At 39.4% G+C, this 16,776-nt stretch overlaps 1 protein-coding gene across 15 annotated transcripts in view; it reads left to right on the top strand.

Moving 5' to 3' along the window:
* Window positions 1-216: 216 nt before the first annotated feature.
* Cask (calcium/calmodulin dependent serine protein kinase) overlaps window positions 217-16,776 on the top strand; it is a 328,516-nt gene continuing 311,956 nt past the window's right edge. For 10 of the 15 annotated variants that reach the window (XM_085838259.1, XM_085838260.1, XM_085838262.1 and 7 more), the window contains exon 1: window positions 219-969. In XM_085838259.1, the coding sequence (XP_085694385.1) occupies window positions 911-969 (59 nt within the window). In that variant the 5' untranslated portion in view covers window positions 219-910. Of the gene's footprint in view, window positions 970-16,776 lie in introns of all 15 variants that reach the window. The other 5 variants (XM_085838256.1, XM_085838257.1, XM_021152785.3 and 2 more) reach the window with 3 other exon arrangements.

Here is a 16,776-nt window from a genome sequence, read left to right on the forward strand (position 1 = left end):
CAGCTCCGCTAGCCGACCCCCAGCGCCCTCTAGATTCCCCGCGCCCGCCGGTTCTTCGTGACGTTGCGGGCGCTGCGCGCAGGCGCCACTGGGAGCGCTTTTTTTTTTTTCCCCTCCCTTCCTCCGCCTCCTTCCGCGGTCCACGCCTCCCAACGGGCTGGAGGGGCGGGGCCTGCGGGTCTCGCTGCCTTGCGGGCCGAAAGGGAGGAGGGTTAGTCCGCGCCAGGCGGGTGCTCGGGCTCAGGAGCCTGGCTGCTGCTGAGGCTAAGGGGAGGAGCTGAAGGCAGCGGTCGCGGCTCCCGCCCGCACTGAACGCTCATCCCGCGAAGCCCCCTCCCACACTCGGGAGGGCGGCGGCGGCGGCGGGAGGAGGAGGAGAAGGAGGAGGGAGCGTCTCTGCCGCCGCCTCCTGGTCCCCAGCGCGGATCAGCCGCCACCACCTCCCTTCGCGACGATCCTCCCTCCATGGTGCTGTCGCGGCCCCCCCTGTAGCCCGAGCTGCCCCGCGCCGCGCCGGAGCCGGTCTCGGGCAGAGGGAGCGGTCGCGGCCTCGCGGCCCGCGCGGGCTGACGAGCGGAGAGTGCGGCGCTTCGCGGTCCCCGAGGGTCCGCACGCCCCGGCAGCGCGGTCGCCAGCCACCGCGCGAGGAGCAGCGGGCGGGCGGGCGGCGCCGGGCCCGGGCCGCCCTCGCTCCCACGCCCCGGCCCCGCCGCCCGCGCCGGGGCGGCAGCCGGCAGAGGAAAGGCGCTGCAGTCTCCGGGCCTCACGGCCCCAGTCGAGCTTCCTCAGCACCGAGGGCTTGCGGGTCCTGAGTGGAGGACACGAGCCCGGAGCCGGGCACTGAGCTCTTGGGCGCCCCCAACCCAGTTTTCAGAACCCTCCACGCTGCGGCCGCTGTCCCCTCCGGACCATGGCCGACGACGACGTGCTGTTCGAGGATGTGTACGAGCTATGCGAGGTGATCGGCAAGTGAGTCTCCACGCGAGGGAGCGGGAGTGTGGAAAAATGCTTTTCAGCGATGCCCGGGGCCTCCCGCACCCGTTCCGGGCCTGCCCCCTGCCCTCTCTCCCTCCCCTCTGCCTCCCTCGTTCTCTTCACCCTGGAGTATTTTTAGACGTGTACCTGGGTTTCCTGGCAGAAGGGGGTCTGGGGGCTTCTTAGCAATGCGTGGAGGCCACCGAGCCCCGGTCGGCCACCCCATAAGGCGTGGGGCGGGCTCCCTGCATTTTATCTGACGGTTACACAGGGACATGGCAGGACCGATTTTGTAGTTGCTTCCTGGGAACAGTTGGGGTTTTTGTTACCTTTCCTGTACCATAGACCTTTCACGAAAAGAGCAGCCTGCATTTCATGTGCTTGTGTGGAGAGAGCGAGAGAGCGCGTCCGGGGATTTTAATTGTGGGGTGTGTGTCTATTGTGCCAGGATATTAGACAGATGCCTTTGTGTTCACCCCATGCCCGGATTTAAGAGGGTCATTGAAGACGGATGCATCCAGTTTCAGCAAATTCTTCACCTGCCAAACATAGAAAGAGTTGGGGGCACCCAAATTTTTAATGCCTCGTTATGCAATGACTGTACAATCAGTGCTCGAGGCTCCCTTCCACTGTTGTTGGGATGGTGGTTAGCGTGGTAGAGCCGTCTGCTTTGAGTCACCGGGCTGGTCTAGAATATAGAACTGACAGTCCAAATGCTCATCCTTTCATCTGTGTTGTATAATTACACTAGGGAAAAGCAGGGAATCAGATTAATCACAGTCCTGATTGAGAATTAAATCTGCAGTTCCTCATCTAATTGTCCAGTCCTGAAATCTGTTTTGAATTGTTTCCTTTTCATTCTTGTCAAACAATATTCCAAGTGCACAATCCTGCTAATTTGCTTGTGAGGGAAATGCTGGCAATCTGAAGTTGATTTCCTAGCTCAGCGTGTATTCTCTGGCTTTGGAAGTTGAGATCAGATTTAAGAGCGATTTTTGCTTATTTAATAGGGCTCGTTAGATGGCTAGTATTAGAATATTTTACTTCGTTTTGGAAGCGGTGCTTTATTGTCTATTTTAAGGTTCACAGTTGGGAAATGAAACCAAGACAGCATTTGGCTCTAGCTCTTTTAAGTTGTCTGCGGTATACTCAGTTTCAATTTTTTGAGTACGGGTAACTGATTTTTTTTTTCCTCCATGTTGAGATATTACAATACGGCTCACATGGTGAAATTGTGGGTAGAGCTTGCTACACTCTTTTCTTAGACCCAAATGCTCCTTGCCCCATTGTTCAGTGACCAGCCTATCTGTTAAGAGGAGGCTGTCCAAATGTGTCTGGTACAGTCTTTGTGGATGTGCTCAGAGCAGCGCTGTTCAAAAGCTATTTAATGAGAGCCACGTGTAATTTATCATTTTCTAGTAGCCACTTTAGAAAGATTTCAAACAAAAAGGTGCAATTTTCGTAAAATATATATGTAATACATTATATATAATTAGTGATTTCAGCATGAAAATTTTTGCCATTCTGTATATCTTTTCCTACTGAACCATTGAAATGCAATGTATGTTTTACACTAACAGAACATCTCAATTTTGACGCTAAGCTAATTTTTTACCAGAAGTATTTGATCTGTTATTTAGGTTTCATAAAATTTGCATGTGCAAAAAAAAGTAGAGTCACATATTCAAGTTGTTCCAAACGTACATAAAAGTTTTCCACTAACTGAATTTACTATTTCTAAATTTTAATCAAGAAAGCAGAATGCAAAATACCTCAGTTCAAATAGTCGTATTTCAAGTGCTTAATATCCACAGTCTACTGCCACAATTTTAGAGAGAAAAAAATTCAAAAATCTCCTTCATTTCTTTATTGTTGTGAGAACACAAAGAAGACAAATGAGATGTTTCTCAAAAACCACACAAATGACTATGAGAGTGAGTGATGCTTGTTGTATCTTAGTTATAGCTGTTGTGAGCCTGAAGTTGATAATTAGAAAATGTAGGATTAAGCTGCTTGCATATATTGTGGTGATGGAAATAGCTAGCATTGAATCAATTTTGGTGATTGGTTCTGATTCCTTCAGGTCTGAAAGGATGGCAGTGTAGATTTCAAATGTGGTCAGCTTCATGTTAGAAGTCTGTGTTGTGCTGACTTAAAATTGAGAAAATATTTTCAGAAGACACCCCTAGTAGAATTAAGTTTATCCATTCTGTTCTGCAGCTTCAGAAGGAGAAAAAGCAAGGGAATTTTGATATGCCACCTAGTCAGTGGCTGCCTGCATTACTGTGAACTGTGAAATTTCATTCCTATCCTACACAATCTGACTTGGTTGGTGTCGTCTATAAAATGCCATTCCTTGAAATAATGAATCCAAGATAGACTCAGTCTTAAAGACTGTAATGATGGTGCTCCTCACCCCGTGCAAAGGTTGAAGATTTCTCCGGGAAATCGTGTCATTATATATTGATCCTGAAATTGAAATTCGCTTGAGGTTTTTTTTTTCTTTAGAGACCTTGACAGCATACACTTAAACTTAGAATTTGTTCAATTATGAGCTTAAACAGAAAGGTCTTGCAAATCATCGTTCATCCGGAAAAAATCTTTTTTGATGATTTCTAGCCAGACTCCATGGAATTTTGATTTTCTTTTGTATCAGATTGGTATCACAAATTGTGTTTACACCACAATATCTTAAGAGTTTTAAATTTTCACTAAGGCTCTTTAAAATAAATTTCAGTTTTTTAAGGCATATTGGCCACCCACCCACTCATGCTTCTGCCTATTCACCTACCTACTTGCTCCTTTTCTATGAGCTAGGCTTCAGACTCTACTTGGTGGTGTAAGGAAATTTCAATTTGAGTGAGGGTGGGAGGGAGGGAGGCTCTCAGGAATGCAGCCCTGGATGGCATGGAGCTTGTTATGTAGATCTGGCTGCTCTTGAACTCAGAGATCTGCCTGTCTCTGCTTTTGAAATGCTGGGATTAAAGGTATATGCTGTCACGCCTGGTTTAAATTTCCAATGTAATCTAAACCCCCTTTGGTGTCTTTTTCTTGGTTAAGAACAGAACTTGAGGTAAGGAGATTTGGAGAGAGATTGCTCTTTGCAAAGAATCATGTATCTTAATTATAAAGATCAGGAAGGTGCTATTTCTTTTCAAAAGAGAAAGGCGACACCCTCTGTGTTTTCTTTTTGAAAGTTGCAGAAACTCTTAAATGATTTTTGTTTCCATAACATTTTCATATGGCATCTTTCAAGTTACTGAAGCAAATACAATTATAGTCACAAACTTCCTTTTTTCTCTTTGTTTTTGAGACAGTTTTACTATATGATTTGTAGATCAGGCTGTCCTCAACTCATAGATATACACCTGCCTCTGCTTCTGCCTCCTACATGCTGAGATTCATTGTACAGTACCACCACACCCATCTAGTCCCCAAACTTTTTATCTTAACAAATTGCTGGAAAGGAAAGGTATTATGCAATACAAGTTAATAACTAATTTTGTCATAATCACTTACTGTTCCTTCTGCAGATTTATAGTTTTGTAGGTAAATGTAAAATTAGTAATGGTATATGAAATAAGTTTTAAAACAGTACATTTAAGTTAAAACATAAAACCCCACCATCTTTCTGGTGTAAGCAGTATATTTGGAAGAGGATCATACAATGTACTATTTTTATGTATGTAGGATGAATATTGGTCCTGGGTTTTAGAGTGTTCAGTAACCTGGAACTTCTGACTCTCTTTTTCTGCTAGAACATAGATTGAAATTGGAATGATGAAGCAATGACTCATGGACGGCATGCAAGTTTGCCAGGCATACTATATTTGCTTATACCCTGAGAACACATAACATATTTAATTACAGTTACTTATTTATGGTCTCTCTACCTAGCTAATAGGTAGCTTCTTGAAGGCAGGAAAATATGTAACAAACATATTTTTTCATTGCTAAACACACTACCTGCATTGTAATAGCCATTCATTAGCTGTGGGATAAATTGAGAAGTTTTAATAAAATCTCATTAAAAGGCAAAAAGTGTATTTATCAACTTTGGAGTAATTATTGTCCCCAAATGCTGAATTGGTTTAAAGTGGTGGTGCTTTACCTGGCTACATATTAGAACTGTCAGGGGAACTTTTTAAAAAGGTCTGTGCCAAGACCCCGTTACAGAACAGTGTAAGGCAGAATCCTGAGACGTGACACAGGTAATTTGTAAAACTAAATGAATCACGTATGAAGAGTCAGTTTTAAAAGCTAGTTTCCGGGACTAGCTTTTCAGAGGATTAAATATTTTCCAAAGTAGAATAAATACGTTTTATAGTGCATTTAAACTATCAGACCAAAACATGGATTTTTATCTTCTATGCATTTATGTCTCTGACCCTGTTGTGTAAGAATTTAGTTTCAGCCTGTGTTTGGCTTTGGTTTCCTGGGCCTTTTAAGGTTTGCATTGATTTATGACACTTATCTAGTGCTAACATGGTGATTGTCTCATGTTTGCAGCAACACAGAACAAGGATTGTTTCAGTAACTGTTGATGATAGCTTTCTACTACAATGCCTTAATTTAATAAGAAATTCATTAGTTTAGTATGGATTGTTTGCACACACACTTTATTAAAAGAGAATGCTTAAGTTACTTATGTACGTTAAGTTCTGTAATTGTGCCTACAATGATGCAATTTGCCAGAGAATTGAGTTAAAACCAGTCTTATGTAAACACTGGATTAATAATATATAAAATACATAATTAAGCATAGAGAAAAAATTAGCTTTTCTGATTTGTGCTAATTACTCTGGCTTTCGCATGTATTGATTATATCAGTGACTTGGAGTTCTAGTACCCCAGAGGAAACATTACATGAATCGGAAGAATTGTCCTGAAAACTTAAATAGACACTGTATATAAAATCGTTTTTAATATTAAGCTTAGGAAGTGGTGAGGAGTGTTCTGGCTAAGATCACATAGGATTCTATCTGCTTCTAAAGGTTGTTCCTTTTGGCCACAGTTTACTGGTGTTTCAGGTTATGGAAAAAAATACCATATTGGATTTCTTTAAAATAAGGCTAATTTTCATCTTTAAAATTTATTACTGTAAAAGATGATTACTTTCCAGTTACACTTCTCACCTCTTTGGTAGACTATTCTATTCCTTCTGAAATTACTTCTTTTTTTCTCTTTCTTTGTGACTTTGTTTCTCAACCTGTGAGTTGGGACCTCTTTGGGATCAAATGACCCTTTCACAGGGGTCACATATCAGATACACTATATATCAGATATTTACATTATGTCATAAGGGTATCAAACTTAACAGTTATGAAGTAGCAATGGAAATAATTATGGTTGGAGGTCACTACATCATGAGGCACTACTTCATTAAAGGGTCGCATGCAGCATTAGGAAGGTTGAGAACCAGTGATCTAAGATGAAGTATTAGCATTTGTGATCAAACTAATTGATAAATCTATATATTCTTTAGCAGTGGAAATAAGGAATCTTGACTATATGTCCACGATATAATTGGTTTTGAAACGTTCTTTATCCCTTTTACTCCTCAAGTGTTTGTTCCCCAGACTAATTATTCTAAGTTTCTGAGTCAGAAGTAGTAAGGTTTACAGAGAGGCATTTATTGGAGGCTAGGGTGGATGATTTCTTATGCCCTGTGATACATAGTGAATTGCATTTGACTTTGAAAACCACGTCCTAAACTGCAGCTTCCAAATCTGTCTCAGCTGCCAGCACTGCTCACTTAAGTAGTGAAAAAATGCTACTGTTGTACAGTTGCCACTGTAGAGAACGTACCTGTCACCAGCTGCCAGGTTGATGGGATGTTCTGCTTTTCCAATATGGAGCTTACATTTCAGTTGCCATTTATAATACAGATTTCTTTTTCACTGTGTTTGTGTTTTATAGATTTTGAGTACTGGCTTTTAAGTAAAATAGTTTGCTTTTCCAAAATAGTGCCATTTCCATTCACTAGCTTGTATTTGGCCATGAATTAGATGGAAGCCTTTTGTTGAGGGACAAAGTAAAGATTAAGTACAATGTTTCTCTGTTTTATATTTTCCTTTAAGTTCCTAGTATCTATCACACTAATATTGTTTCCTTAAATTATTCCATTATAGAGATGTTCATTCTTTCTGGTGTCAAGGATTCTTTAGTATGCTTCTCTCCTTTCCTTTCTCATCCTCTCTCTCATCTTAAACAGCTTTTCTTTATGGTTCCTGCCTCTGCTCCTGCTGGCTTTCTTCCTCCCTGGCTTCCCTCAATGACAGACTAGTACTGGGTCATATAAACCAAATAAACACTTTCCTCCTCCAAGTTGGTTTTGGTCAGTGTTTTATTGTAGCAAACAAACTAGGACATCACTGAACCATAGATAGATTTTACTGCTTATTAAATGAAGAATGGTTTATTCTGTTCCAGAGGTCTCTACCCTGGCTATGGTATGCAGATAGCTATTATATCACTGCTAGTTCATGCATCCACTTTTGTGCTTTAAAGAAACACATTTTCAGCCTTTCTGCTTTTTTTTTTTTCCCACTGAATATCGGATTGCTTTGCTTTGTGATTTGTAAGGCATCCCCTGAAGATCTGATCTGGTAACCTTTGGGTACATTTTTGTCTTTATAGAAGGAATGATATCTGCTTCACAAGCTATTTTCATAGATTAGTGATTTAAAGTGAAGGTTAAGTGTTTTTTACTTGTAGAATGTCTCTGCCATGCTCAAATTTCTTTTGACAGTTTTGTATGTAAGTTTCAACAATTTTATATGTGATCTTTCTCAGTGTTAAATACATGCTCTGTTACATAAATAATATGTTGAAATGAATATGTAGGTAAAGTATCATTTATTCATTCATTTATTTGTAGCTGTGAAGTCATGGGCAAATTAGTTAACATCTCTGATCATTAGTTCCTTTACCTGTAAAATGAAAATGATAGGATAGTTTTCTTTTGAGGTGGATTGTGAAGATTAAATAATACAATCTATGGAACTGTTTGCAGTTTTTATTTTAGTTACATCATCATCATCCAGCAAACACTTGAATTCTCCAGCTTCAAGGAGCTCTGTAAATAAGAGACAGATGATTAGATCTAGACCATCTCACAGTAATTATTGAATCCTGATAAGTCAGTAAGGCAAGAGTCACAGCTAACTTGTTCATGCTGCTTGCTGTCTGTGCATAGTTTTTAAACCAGCATAAAGAAAGTCGTCAGTAGTTGTTGAATGAATATATTAAGTGAGAAACCCAGAGACAATGTGACTACCTAGCAGGAAAATAAATTTGAGGAAATCTTTGTAGCAGACACGAAACTTGAAAAGTTTGTTAGTCCTTGGGTAATATTTAAAATTTTAGGCTTGTTTTTTCATTCCTAAAAATAAGTAGAGAAATTCAGATAAAGGAACTCTAATAACTCTTAGGAATATATAAATATATTCAAGAGCACCTAGTGTGTTTTAGCAAAAAAAAATAAAAGTTATATGCTACGAAAGATATTCTTTGTGTGTTCCTAATTTATTTCTAAGCCTGTCTCGGGTTGTAGTATTACAGTGTGGTGAAAAGCTCCAAAATTTTTGTTAAAAGAGTTTTATATCATACCTTTGCATTTGGACATTGGATAGACTTAATTGCTCAGAATGTGAGATTTTATGATGAAGAAAAGGAAACTCTAGGGCTAGTGAGATGGCTCAGAGGGTAATGGTACTTGCCAGCAAGCCTGACTACTTGAGTTTGATTCCTGCTGGGACTCACAATGGTGAAAGGAGAACCAATTCCTGCAAGTTGTTTTGTGGTGTGTGTACATATATGTATATATACATATAATACAAATTGTGCTAATTTGTTTAAAAGAAAAGGAAGAACCTGGAATATGTATTTAAGAAATAACTATATACACGCTTTGTTAAATTTATACTGTAGTAGTTCCCCAAATTTTATTATGACAGCAGTTTCCATATCTTAACCGAGGACAAATGAGTAGTCTGAAACATTGGGCACTGACTCTAAAGTACCTAAATGCATACTCTGTAAGTATGATCACCCTGACTCTCTGTCCTCCAACCCCCATCTCTCCATGAGTTCCTGGCTGGCCTGTTCCCTTCTTTCTCCTCTCTCTTTCTGTCCCATTTCTTTCCCAGACTCCCTTCTCACCCTCTCCCCTTCTCATGCCCCAAAATAAACTTCATTTTATACCCTCCCCACAAGGAAAAGATCATCCTGATGGGAGAGGGTGGTCTACTTAGACCACTTGGATGGAAATAGGTTGGCTTCAGAAGATAGGAAAAGGTGTCTTTTCCTATAATCCTTGGACAGTGTTATATATATTGCATCATTTAGGTTAGCAGTTTCACTGACTCCACCTGTGTCCCTTAAACTATTAGTTTAAAAGGAGAACTGTCTGAATTTATTTGTATATGAACAATTTCCCATCTTCTATTTAGGCTTAATATTGTTATCTTAATTAGGCCTTAGTCAAGCAGTATAATGTAATACTGAATTTGAGATTACTAGTTTTTTTTTCTAAAGAGATTTTTAAAAAACATTTATTTATTAATTATATGTAAGCACACTGTGGCTGTCTTCAGACACCCCAGAAGAGGGCATCAGATCTCATTACAGATGGTTGTGAGCCACCATGTGGTTGCTGGGATTTGAACTCAGGACCTTTGGAAGAGCAGTCAGCGCCCTTAACCACTGAGCCATCTCTCCAGCCCCAGGTTTTTTTGGAGGCATGATCTCAATTGTGTAGATCAAACTGGCTTCAGAGATATCCACATGCCTCTGCTTCTTGATTGTTGGGTTAAAGGCATGGGCCACCATGCCCACCTAGATACTATCTTTTAAAAAAGTCTATGGAGCAGGTTCCTCTGCAGGAATAGCATGTGCCCTTGGCCACTGAGCTGTCACTCTAGCATGATTATCTTTTGAATAAATGTCTTCTTTTAAAGGAAGTATTTATAAAGTAATTAGATGCTTGTAAAACAGGAAGCTCTTTTCACTGAGACCATTCTTAATTATATTTCACATGAATTTGAAAAATTATTACTAGACTATTTGGATAACAGATCAAATTGAGAATATAATTATCTCATAGTATAATCAACATATTTTAAGACATGCTAATATGTGGGGGGAAAACCTATTACTAGCCTGTTGTAACCTATGCTATTTTTTTCTTTAAAAAGATTTCTTCTAATGGATATATCTACAAACCACTCTTGCATCTGAGGCTCAAGGAACATTGCAGAAGAGGGGGTGAAAAGATTGTAAGAGCCAGGGAGTTTGTTGATTGTAAGAGCCAAAGATGAGTGAGGTTGTGTTTCGTAGTAACATCAGGAGCTACACTCATAAAGCCTTGCCAATATGACTGGCCAAACATGAGCTGAACAACCATGACATCAGTGAGCATGCCAAACTGGATGGAGAGAAGCCCATGAGGCTTCAACCCCACCCAGAGAACTAAAAGCAGCTGAGGAAAGCTGGGAGTGGGAGAGGTGGTCTTCCCCAGGGGAAAGCACACACATACAGGTTGTATTATATTTATATACACATGCATACAATAACAATTAGTGAAAAAAGAGGCCATGAATTTGAAGGAGAGTCAGGAGGGCTTGTAAGGAGGGTTTGGAGGGCGGAAAGGGAAAGGAGAAATGTAATTATAATCTGAAACATTTTTTAAAAGGTTTTTCTTATGGCTATTAATCTAATCTATGTAAAACGTCTGTTCACATGAACATGCTTTGTTTATCATCTTTGCAGAGAAGGCCTGGACATCTGAAGAGGAAGCATCCAAAGCTTGCTGCTACACTTCTTAGATCCCAATGTTGATGTTTCTCCTATGCCTGAGTTCTCCCATTAGACTGCTGGACCATACTTCATAGTCTATGACTTACTTGTCCTAAAGGTCTAGTGGGCTTTACATTGATATCTGCAGCTTCAGGCTTCTTGGTTAAATTTACCTTGGTGGCTTCAGTATTAGGCTTACAAATATGAATATGGACTTGATGGCCTTATTAGCACATTTCCTCTTATTCCTTTCTTAGACATAGAAGCAGAGAGAGCTGTAAGTTGGATTTTAAAAAAAAGCAATTTAGGAATTGGTAATCCAGGCATGATGGCTCTTTGCTGCAATTCCAGCAATTGGGAGGCAAAGACAGCAAGCTTACTGTAAACTCAAGGCTAAAAGACAAAGACAGATATTCTAAAGAAACTTTATTTTTAAAAATAGTTGTTTGTTTAGCCTGGCATTCACAATGTAGACCAGGCAGGTCTCTTACAGAGATTCACCTCCCTTAGCTTCCTTAGTGCTGGGATTAAACACATATGCTACCATGCCTCTTAGAAAATTATTAAATACATTTTCACATGACATCAGTATTTGGATTATTTTTCTCTATTTCTTAATCTCATAAAAGAATGGATGGCTGAAGTGATGGCTTAGACATTAAGAGAACTTGCTGATCTTACAGAGGACCCAAGTTCTGTTGACAGCACCCATGTTGGGCATCTTATAACTGCCTGTAATTCCAGTTCCAGGGGATCCAGTGCTCATAAAATAAAAATCAAAACCAAAAATTTTAAAAAGAGATAGTAATGATTGGCACTGCTGGATTTTCTATGATTTGGGAAGGATTTATTTTTTCTAGAAAATGTGTGTGTGTGTGTGTGTGTGTGTGTGTGTGTGTGTGTGTGTGTGTGTGAGAGAGAGAGAGAGAGAGAGATGTATGTGTGACATATGTGGAGGTCAGAGGACAATTTGTATGAGTTGGTTTTTCCACCATGTTGTTCTTAGGGATCCAACCCAAGTTGTAAGGTTTGTGCAGTGATTGCCACACAGCTTGCTGGGCTCTACCTTTGTCCTTAAACTGATTTTGTGTTGTCTTTATGAGACTTACATAATATGCTTTGTCTTTTAAGTATGATTTAGAACATATTAGGTCGAAATGTTGATTATACAAAGGTAAAGTGTGTTTACTGATGGGGCAGTAATAAATTCACACTGAAATCAAAGCAAAGACACAATGGAAATTAACGTTTTCTTTTTCTTTAAATTGTAAATTTTCGATTGAACCTTTAAATTTGGAACTTCAAGTGAGAAACATTTGTATCTAACCAGATATGAAGTTAGACTCTTCAACAAATGGTTAGCCTGGAAGGAAGAATTTAGATATTCTCAAAGTGTAGAACCTTTTGGCTAGCAGCTGCTCCCAGGAATGTGGTAGAAATGCAGATCTCAGGCCTCACCTTGACCTTCCAGATCAGAAGCTAGGGGAATAGAGTTCCATTATCGCCACGTTAACAAGATCTCCAAGAGAATTCTGATACACATCACGTTGTTTTTTTTTTTTTTTAGAGCTATCTATTTAGACCTCTAGATCAGTAAATGATGGCCTGTAGACTAAAATGGTTCACTCCCTCTTTCTCATCTCTGGCTGCTTTGTATGCTATAAGCAGAGTTGGATAGTTCTTCAGGACCACTGTCCGCAGAGCCTTGATTATTTGTTATTTGGCCCTGTAAACAAAGAGCTCATTGACCTCTGTTTGAAATAAAGTTTTAATATTGTTTTCTTGCCCATAATTCTAAAGTGTGAGTAGTTAAAATCATTAGATTAATTTTCACATCTTTCTTTACACATGACCCTCATATTTCTACAAACCCATTCCACTTTCTAATATCAACTTATTAACTCAATGACTAGACTTTTAAATAAAAATAAAATACTATGTTGCCCTTTCTTTTTTCTGCTTGGTAATAGTACCAAGCTTGATAATAGTGCTATGACCATTTCTCACTGATTCCATGTGGTGTGCTTTGGTATTTCTATATTCTTGTGTAATCTAACTTAATCATACATTGTAATCTTCATTTCTCCATATTCCTCCTGCCTTTTTTATTTCCTCAAGACAAATCCCACTTTGTGACTGTTTTGTTTAGGAATCCATGAGCTAATTGCTGTGCCTGAAGTACCTTTGTCCTATAGTGCTGTAGTTGCTTGCACTTTACCAGAGTGATTGACACACAGATAACAAATATCTTGGGTACTCTTCAATCATTTCCTGGGAGAGTTATTGTTAGCATTTGCACATCTAACCAAGAGTGGTGATTCATGTCTATAGTTGGGGTGCAATTCTGAACTGATTTTTCCTTTGTCCTTGCTCTCAATTATTAAGATCATTGGTGGTTAGCATCACATAAAATATAGGGAGTGATTTTACTACTGTTCTTATTGATGGACTGGGATACTTCTGTTTCCCCGTATCACTGAAGGAAAGCCAGTGGGTTTTCTTTTCAAAGAAAGGCCATGCTATAGTCTCCTGCTCTAATAGCAAAAGCAGAAAAGGTGGTTTTGTTGCAGATGTGATTTCATGCTTGTATTTCTTTTCCTTCTATGACTGTTTTAAGTAAGAAAAGAGGACTTGGCTAAGTGTTACTGAGCTGTCTTACTTGTGAGTTTGTTTGGTTCATGATTTATCTCAGACAAGGAACATAGTTAATGAATTCAGACTGGACATGACTGAATTAGCCCTTTCATTATTTTTAGGCTTTCCCCATCAACTTAATTCATACCTTTTGCCCTACTTACCCATCCCGGTGGTGAGATAGAAAGAGGAGACACATACAAAGGCAAACACACAGAATCGGGTCTATTGCCCAAGGCAGCCTGGCAGATAATTTGAGATTTACTGTTTTCTGCAAAATAGTGTTGGAGGTGAAGTTTTTTTTTTTTTAAATTAAATTATGGCTATGACTAAAACATGAACTCTTTAAAAGAAGGCAGTGTTATTTTCCCAGCTATTACAATAGCCACCCACAGAAGTCATCTGAGCCACCTCATCCTTTCTGTTTTATCTACCTGAAACAGGCCGGGTGGGTGATGATGAAAGTTTGGTAAATCACACTACACTTTAACTAAGAGGAATGCTCTGCTGGTTTATGCTGTGGTGTTCTCTCTGGTTCAGGGGCATCTGAGACAGTCCTACAGATTCAGAGGTAAGCTTCAGTAATTTTCCTTACTTCCTTGGCAGCCACTTATGTTTGTGAGGTGAGCATTCCTTTCAGAGAAGCAACTGCTAGATAAATTCTGCTGAATGTGGCATTTGAACCATTTTCAAGGCTATGATGTTCAGATTCAAAATGTCTTAGTAAGCCGGGCAGTGGTGGCGCACACCTTTAGTCCCAGCACTTGGGAGGCAGAGGCAGGTGGATTTCTGAGTTCGAGGCCAGCCTTGTCTACAGAGTGAGTTCCAGGACAGCCAGGGATACACAGAGAAACCCTGTCTCAAAAATCAAACAAAAACAAAAACAGAACTCCAACATATCTTAGTAAGTAAGAGAGGGTGATTTAAGAGTGTTTATGGTGCATTATCAGATAAGGCTCATTAGGAAATAGACTTTGGACCCAGGTCTCCAGGTAACAAGTCTTATGTTCTTATCGTACTAATTCTTTCCTACTTTGAAACCACTGAAATCTCCCAATGCCTCTTTGAAACTAATTTGTAAACAGAATTGTAGTGTAGATATTGAATATAGTGGTATAATGCTATCTAGTACTAATTACTAAGTAGTCTCCCTAGTTTCTGAGAACTTTCAAAGTGTCAGGCTTCATACCAGGTACCACGGTTTTCCCAGAGTTTGCATTGTTTTCTCTTCTCTCCTTGCTATTGTTACACTCAGACTGCCTAGTGCAGTGCTTCTCAATCTTCCTAATACAGCGACCCTTTTCTACAGTTCCTCATGCTGCCGTGACCCCCCAACCATAACATTATTTTCATTGCTACCTCATAGCTGTAATTTTGTTACCATTATCGATCGTGATGTAGGTATCAGTGTTTTCTGGTGATCTTAGGAAACCCCTGTGAAAGGGTTTTTTCAACCTCCAAAGGGTTCAAAACCCACAGGACAATGAACACTGATCTAGTATAACCCATGTGGCTAGACTTGCTTTCAGTCAACTAGCTAGCCCAACCTGACCTTGAGTAAAGGTAGGTAATACAGTAGCTACAAGGATGCAGCTGTTTCAGGTTAGTCATTATTAAATATAATTAATTAAACAGAACTTTCTCTGGAGAGAATTTCTAAATCACCAGTAGACTGATGAAAAAGTGTACAACACTGAATCATTGAAAAATGTAAATAGGAAACCATAGTGATAACCATGTTACACTTAGGACAGCTAGAATTAAAAAGATAGATGGCTGCTTTGCACAGGTGGCTCTGGTTAAACGAAGTGGATCATAAAACCAAAAGTCATGAATCTGGGAAAAGGACTGGGAAGAAGGAAGAGCAGTTCATATGAATGGGAGGAAGATAAAAGAGACTGGGAAGAGAAAGTAACTAGAATGCTTTATACACATATATGAAATTGTCTAAGACCAAGCGTAATTAATTTGCAAAAGGCTGATAGCAAGATTATAAATTGGTGAGAATATAGAATGGTACAGCCACTATGCAAAATATGCTGTCAGTTCTTCAAAAAGTTAGTTTTGTGTGACCCAGCAATTCCTTTACTAGGTATATAGCCAAGAGAACTAAAAACTTGTATTTACACAAAACTCATATATAAAATACTCATATGCACATTATTCATAATGGACAAGATGTAGAAACAACTCCACTGTACATTGGTAGACAAACAGTTAAGAAAATTTAGTAATTGCACAGTGAATTTTTATTTGGCCATAAAAGGAGTGAAGTATTTATACAGCTTTCAACATGGATTCCTCTAAAACTTATTCTAAGTGAAAGAAACCAGGCATAAAAATACCACATGATGTATAATTGTGTTTATATACATTTCCAGAAGAAATACATATTTTGATAGAAAAACTAAATTTGTGGTTACTAGGAGTTGTGGGGAAAAGACAGGATATAGAGTGACTGTAAGAGACCATGGGATTGCTTCTTTGGTCTCCAGAATAGTGCTTGCTCGTCAATGCACAATTTTGAATATACTGAAGCCCACCAAATTGTATATTTAGAAGAGTAAATTTTATTGTTTGTGGATATCTCAATAAAAATGTTATTTAAAAAATTTTAGCTTTTAAGTCACACCAGCGACATTTCACATGCTCAATAGCTATGTATTGTTAGTGGCTACATGTTGGTGGCACAGATTTGGAACGTTTTTGCCATCATTCACAATTTTGTTAAATAGCACTTATCTAGAGGATTTGAGAATCATAATTTAGGACAAAGGAAGGAAGGAAGGAAGGAAGGAAGGAAGGAAGGAAGGGAGAGAGGGAGGGAGGGAGGGAGGGAGGGAGAGAGAGAGAGAGAGAGAGAGAGAGAGAGAGAGAGAGAGAGAGAGAGAGAGAGAGAAGTACCAGTCTAAAAACCAAAAAGAGTCTAGAAGTGATTTAGAGAAATGTTGATTTATGATACTTTACTGCTATCTGACTGTTTCATTAAGAGACACCACCAGCCTATTTTTCAGATCATTCTCAAATGAGTGTGGTAAGTGGTTATGTCTTGTATGTATTATTTGTGCTAGCAATTTTAAGACAATTTAAATCATAGCCAGTATCTTTTTCCAAGCATGCTGTTCTAAAACTACAAATCAACAAGAATAACTGGAAAATTCACAAATATGTGCAAATTAAGTGACACGTTCCTTAACCACTGATAGGTCATAGAAGGAACTGAAAGAGAAAATATTTTACATCTAATTAGAGACAAATGGAACTTGAGAATTAAGGCAAAACCCAATCATTCTATGAATGAAGTTTATGGTACTCAACATCAACCTTAGAGGCTGGGGAACGACTCAAGCTGGAAAGTTGCTTGCCAGG

This window comes from Mus caroli, unplaced genomic scaffold (genome assembly GCF_978045245.1).
Source record: "Mus caroli unplaced genomic scaffold, Mus_caroli_1 scaffold_5, whole genome shotgun sequence".
Lineage (NCBI taxonomy): Eukaryota > Metazoa > Chordata > Mammalia > Rodentia > Muridae > Mus > Mus caroli.